Source organism: Austrofundulus limnaeus, unplaced genomic scaffold (genome assembly GCF_001266775.1).
Source record: "Austrofundulus limnaeus strain Quisiro unplaced genomic scaffold, Austrofundulus_limnaeus-1.0 Scaffold172, whole genome shotgun sequence".
Taxonomy (NCBI): Eukaryota; Metazoa; Chordata; class Actinopteri; order Cyprinodontiformes; family Rivulidae; genus Austrofundulus; species Austrofundulus limnaeus.
The window spans coordinates 334,147-338,713 of NW_013952574.1; the positions used below are offsets into that span (position 1 = coordinate 334,147).

The 4,567-nt window shown below is 45.7% G+C and overlaps 1 protein-coding gene across 1 annotated transcript in view; it reads right to left on the reverse strand.

Annotated features, from left to right (window-relative positions):
- Positions 1-3,595: 3,595 nt before the first annotated feature.
- The window catches only part of LOC106523969 (sarcoplasmic/endoplasmic reticulum calcium ATPase 2), a 20,374-nt gene continuing 19,402 nt past the window's right edge, over positions 3,596-4,567 (reverse strand). The window contains exon 8 of the mRNA XM_014017560.1: positions 3,596-4,271. Coding sequence (XP_013873014.1) covers positions 3,636-4,271 — 636 coding nt within the window. The 3' untranslated portion in view covers positions 3,596-3,635. The remainder of the gene's footprint in view (positions 4,272-4,567) is intronic.

Below are 4,567 nucleotides of genomic sequence, written 5' to 3' on the forward strand. Positions count from 1 at the left end.
ATACGGGCTGTTAGGTCCCTGTATGACCAGTGCCAGAGCTTGGTCCGCATTGCCAGTAGTAAGACGGACCCATTTCCGGTGAGAGTTAGACTCCGCTAAGGTTGCCCTTTGTCACTGATCCTGTTCATAAATTTTATGGACAGAATTTCTAGGCACAGCCAAGGTGTTGAGGGGATCATTTTTGGTGATCTTAGGACCGTATCTCTGCTTTTTGCGGATGATGTGGTTCTGTTGGCTTCTTCAGATCGTGATCTCCAGCTCTCACTGGAGAGGTTCGCAGCAGAGTGTGAAGCAGCCAGGATGAGGATCAGTGCCTCCAAATCCGAGACCATGGTCTTGAGCCAGAAATTGGTAGCGTGCCACCTCCGGATCGGGGAGATGGTCCTGCCCCAAGTGGAGGAGTTTAGGTATCTCGGGATCTTGTCCACGAATGAGGGAAGAATTGAGCGGGAGATCGACAGGCAAATTGGTGCTGCATCTGCAGTGATGCAGGCGCTGTACCAGTCTGTCGTGGTGAAGCGAGAGCTGAGCCAGAAGGCAAAGCTCTCGGTTTACCGGTCGGTCTACATTCCTACCCTCATCTATGGTCACAATCTTTGGGTAGTGACGGAAAGAACGAGATTGAGGATACAAGCGGCTGGAATGAGTTTCCTTCGCAGGGTGTATGGGCTCTCCCTTAGAGATAGGGTGAGAAGCTCAGTCATCCGGGAGGGACTCAGAGTAGAGCCTCTGCTCCTCTACGTCAAGAGGAGCCAGTTGAGGTGGCTCAAGCATCTGGTTAGGATGCCTCCTGGATGCCTCCCTGGTGAGGTGTTCGAGGCATGTCCCACTGGGATGAGGCCCAGTGGAAGACTCAGGACACGCTGGAGGGACTATCTTTTTTCGGCTGGCCTGGGAGCTGACCCAAGTGGCTGGGGAGTGGGAAGTCTGAGTCTCTCTGCTTAGGCTGCTGCCTCCGCGACCTGATTCCAGATAAGTGGCAGAAAACAGATGGACGGATTTTTGTTCAACCATAGCACAAAAACGGCCAAACCAATCAACATGAAATTTGGCAGTAATGTAGATGAAGCTGACCTGCACTGTGTCAGCAAACGGTTTGACAATACACCCCATATTTGAAGAGGGGGCTCCTTTTAAAGAGGGCGTGTCTGGACATGCAAAAATGCTTATTACAGAAACTGTTCAACATTGAAGCTTCAGATTTCTTTTGTTGTTTAGTGCTGATGAAGCTCTATCCAGTGTTTCCCCTACCATTATACAGACGCCCAGCCTTCCCCTACCATTATGCACACGCCCAGCCTTACTGCTAATATGTTGTCTACCTTCACCTCAGTTTCTCTTTGAAAGACACCTTTAGGTTTCTAAAGGCCACATTAGTATTCATTGCCTTAAACTTACATTCTAAAAGTCCTGACTGATTTTAAATAAACCTGCAAAACACAACACTTCTATTGCCCTTACTGCAACAGATTATAGCTTTTTAAAATACCTGTGGCCTTGAAACACAAATGAAACAAAGGCTAAATTCTAATCTCATTCAAGGACAACAGGGAGCCTAATAGAGATCACTCCCAAGATGGACATCAATAATGGGAGGCTAGATTGTGCACTTGCTCTTCCAAAGTAGAAAAACAGCCCTTGACAAGGCCCCATTATTCAGCAGCTCATCTATTACTTCACACATCACCTGTCACCCTGTCAGCAGGCTGTGCATCCAGAGGTTGCTGTTGGTCATCAGTCATATTACCCGTGTTAGAAATCCTGTGGAATTTTTTTATTTTATTAGTTTTGTAAGTTGCAGTTAGATACTTGTCATGTGAAAATTGAATGAACCACATTTTCTCTCGATTTGGGCTCCCAATATGGGTTAACTCTGACAGGGGGACCCATTTCACCTCTGAAGTGATGCAACAGTTGTGTCAAACACTGGGCATAAAGGCAAACTAACATGTTGGCCATCATCCCCAGGCATCTGGCCAAATCGAATGGGCAAATCGTACCATAGTGAGTATTCTGAAGTGCTTTGCGGCAAACCCTAAAGACTGGGACATTAAACTGCCTCTAGTACTCATGGCCATTTGTGCAATGCCTCATGAGTCCACAGGTGTCTCCTGGTTCGAGATGACAGGTAGACAGATGACATTCCCTCTTCATCTGCTCTACCAACCAGATGAAGCCGGTGTAGTGACCACCTACACCACCCAACAGTACATGACTGACTTAACCAAAGACCTGAAAAACATTTTCCTTTGCTCAGAAAAAACTTAAAATAAAATGGCAGAAGGACGCAAAACTTACTATGACCAAAAAGCTTCACATTTCAAGTGGGGGATAAGGTTTGGTACTACATCTTTGCTCCAAAAACTGGTTAGTCCAACACTGAAACCAGAAAACTTGTGCGTAAACTCATGGACCGGACCCTATCTTACCGATAAGCTCTATCTGGTCATCTACCAAGTCAAAATCACCAAAGAACCATTGTTCAAATGGGTTCACAGAAATCAGATCAAGCTTCACAAAGCTTTCACTAAACTCACAGAAAATAGTCTTATGGTGCGTTCACACCGAACGCGATTTCAGCATCAGGAGCATCAGGTTTACATGCAAAGTCTWTGGTGGACGCGCTTCAAGCAATGTCGGGAAATGCTGCGGCGCATCAAGCGCGATTAGAGCAGCGCGATTTGAATGATTTGAATGATCTGAGCGTTCGACGCGCTGAGGCGCAAATCGCTGAAGTTAGAAAATCTCAACTTTTGCAGCTCGTCTCGCCGCGTCAACCAATCAGAGAGACTCCACTGTGTGACGTAGTGACATATTTCCCGACGGAACAGTTTACTGAATGATGTCCACTAACCTGAAATAGACTGAGAGGAGCTCTTTAGCTGAAATGAGTGCCTGCAGTCGGTGTCTTGACAGGAGATATCTGCACCAATGCGTGGCAGTGACTCATCAGACTGGAAAAATAGTCCTGAAAGCGAGCTGTGAGCCTCTACTCTGAATTATCAGGTGAATTAATTATGAATTAATTATCTGATGAACGTGGCATGCTCTTGCTCTCTGTAAATAAAGCAAAGCCACTTCCTCGTCRGACATTAAACAGAGCCCGACAGAGGAGGGAGGGGCGGCGAGGCTCTTGCCGTGCAGCGCTTCAACAGCTGTCCTGCGTCTGACCTCAAAGTGCACAAGCTTCAAACTTCAGCGTTGGCTGCAATTTTGAAGCTGAAATCGCGTTCGGCGTGAACGCAGCATTAGAGACTAAACAGCGGACTCTGTGAACCCACTTCACTATTGGTTTATTTTGTCCTTTAGTTACTAGACGTATAACATCTAGTCTACAATCTTTTTCATCTCCAACTGTTTTATAAAACTTATTGCTTTGTCTTTCATGTTGTTATTTTTACTGTTTTTGACAAACACTTAGAAGACAGATTTATAGTGGAACTGAATACGCAGGACACAAGCAATAAAAGGTAAGTGATTTTATTTACATGTTTAGTTCATCAATCCTGAAGATGGAAGAATCCAGGTGAGTCCAGAGTGATTGATTCTTAGTGAGAGATAAAATGTTAATATTATNTGAACAGTAAAATGAACCTCAGGGTGGTTGGTTTGCAGCTTGATGACAACGAGGTCAGTTATGCAACAGCAGCTCTGTGGCTCAGTGCAGATAAGAGCAGCACCTTATCCACTCTGTGTAAAAACCCTGGAAACTGGTCTGAATCCTGATTATACTCAGACATCAGGCAAATAAAGACGATAACGCACCAACAGTTGCAGTTATATAAGTATGTGTTTGTGAGACTCACTCTGCAGACAGACATCTGGTTGGTGGTCAGTGTGCCGGTTTTGTCCGAGCAGATGACAGAGGTGCAGCCCAGGGTCTCCACGGAGGGCAGGCTACGGACAATAGCGTTCTTCTTGGCCATGCGGCGGGTTCCCAGGGCCAGGCAGGTAGTGATCACAGCAGGAAGGCCTTCAGGGATGGCAGCTACAGCCAGGGCCACGGCGATCTTAAAGTAATAAACGGCTCCGCGTATCCAGGAGCCTCCGTGAACGGGGTCGTTGAAGTGCCCGATGTTGATGATCCACACGGCGACGCAGATGAGGGAAATGACTTTGGACAGCTGCTCACCAAACTCGTCCAGCTTCTGCTGCAGAGGGGTCTTCTCCTGCTCGGTGGCTGCCATCTCGTCACGGATCTTACCAATCTCTGTGTTGACGCCTGTAGCCACAACAACGCCCACGGCCTTCCCAGCTGCAATGTTGGTGCCCTGAAACAAGACAAGCACGCAGGCTCACATGCAGAGTTGTAAAGTAACGAAGTACAAATACTTTGTTACTGTACTTAAGTAGAATTTTTGGGTATCAGTACTTTACATAAGTAATTATTTTTCAGCCTTTTTACTTCTTACATTTTCACACAATTATCTGTACTTTCTACTCCTTACATTCCAGCTTGTTATTGGAAAAATAAATATGTAATATAATAATATAAGTATATAAAATATAATGTAATGTAATATTAATTGTGCCTCCTAGATAGAGTGAATTTAATTGTGGTTGAATG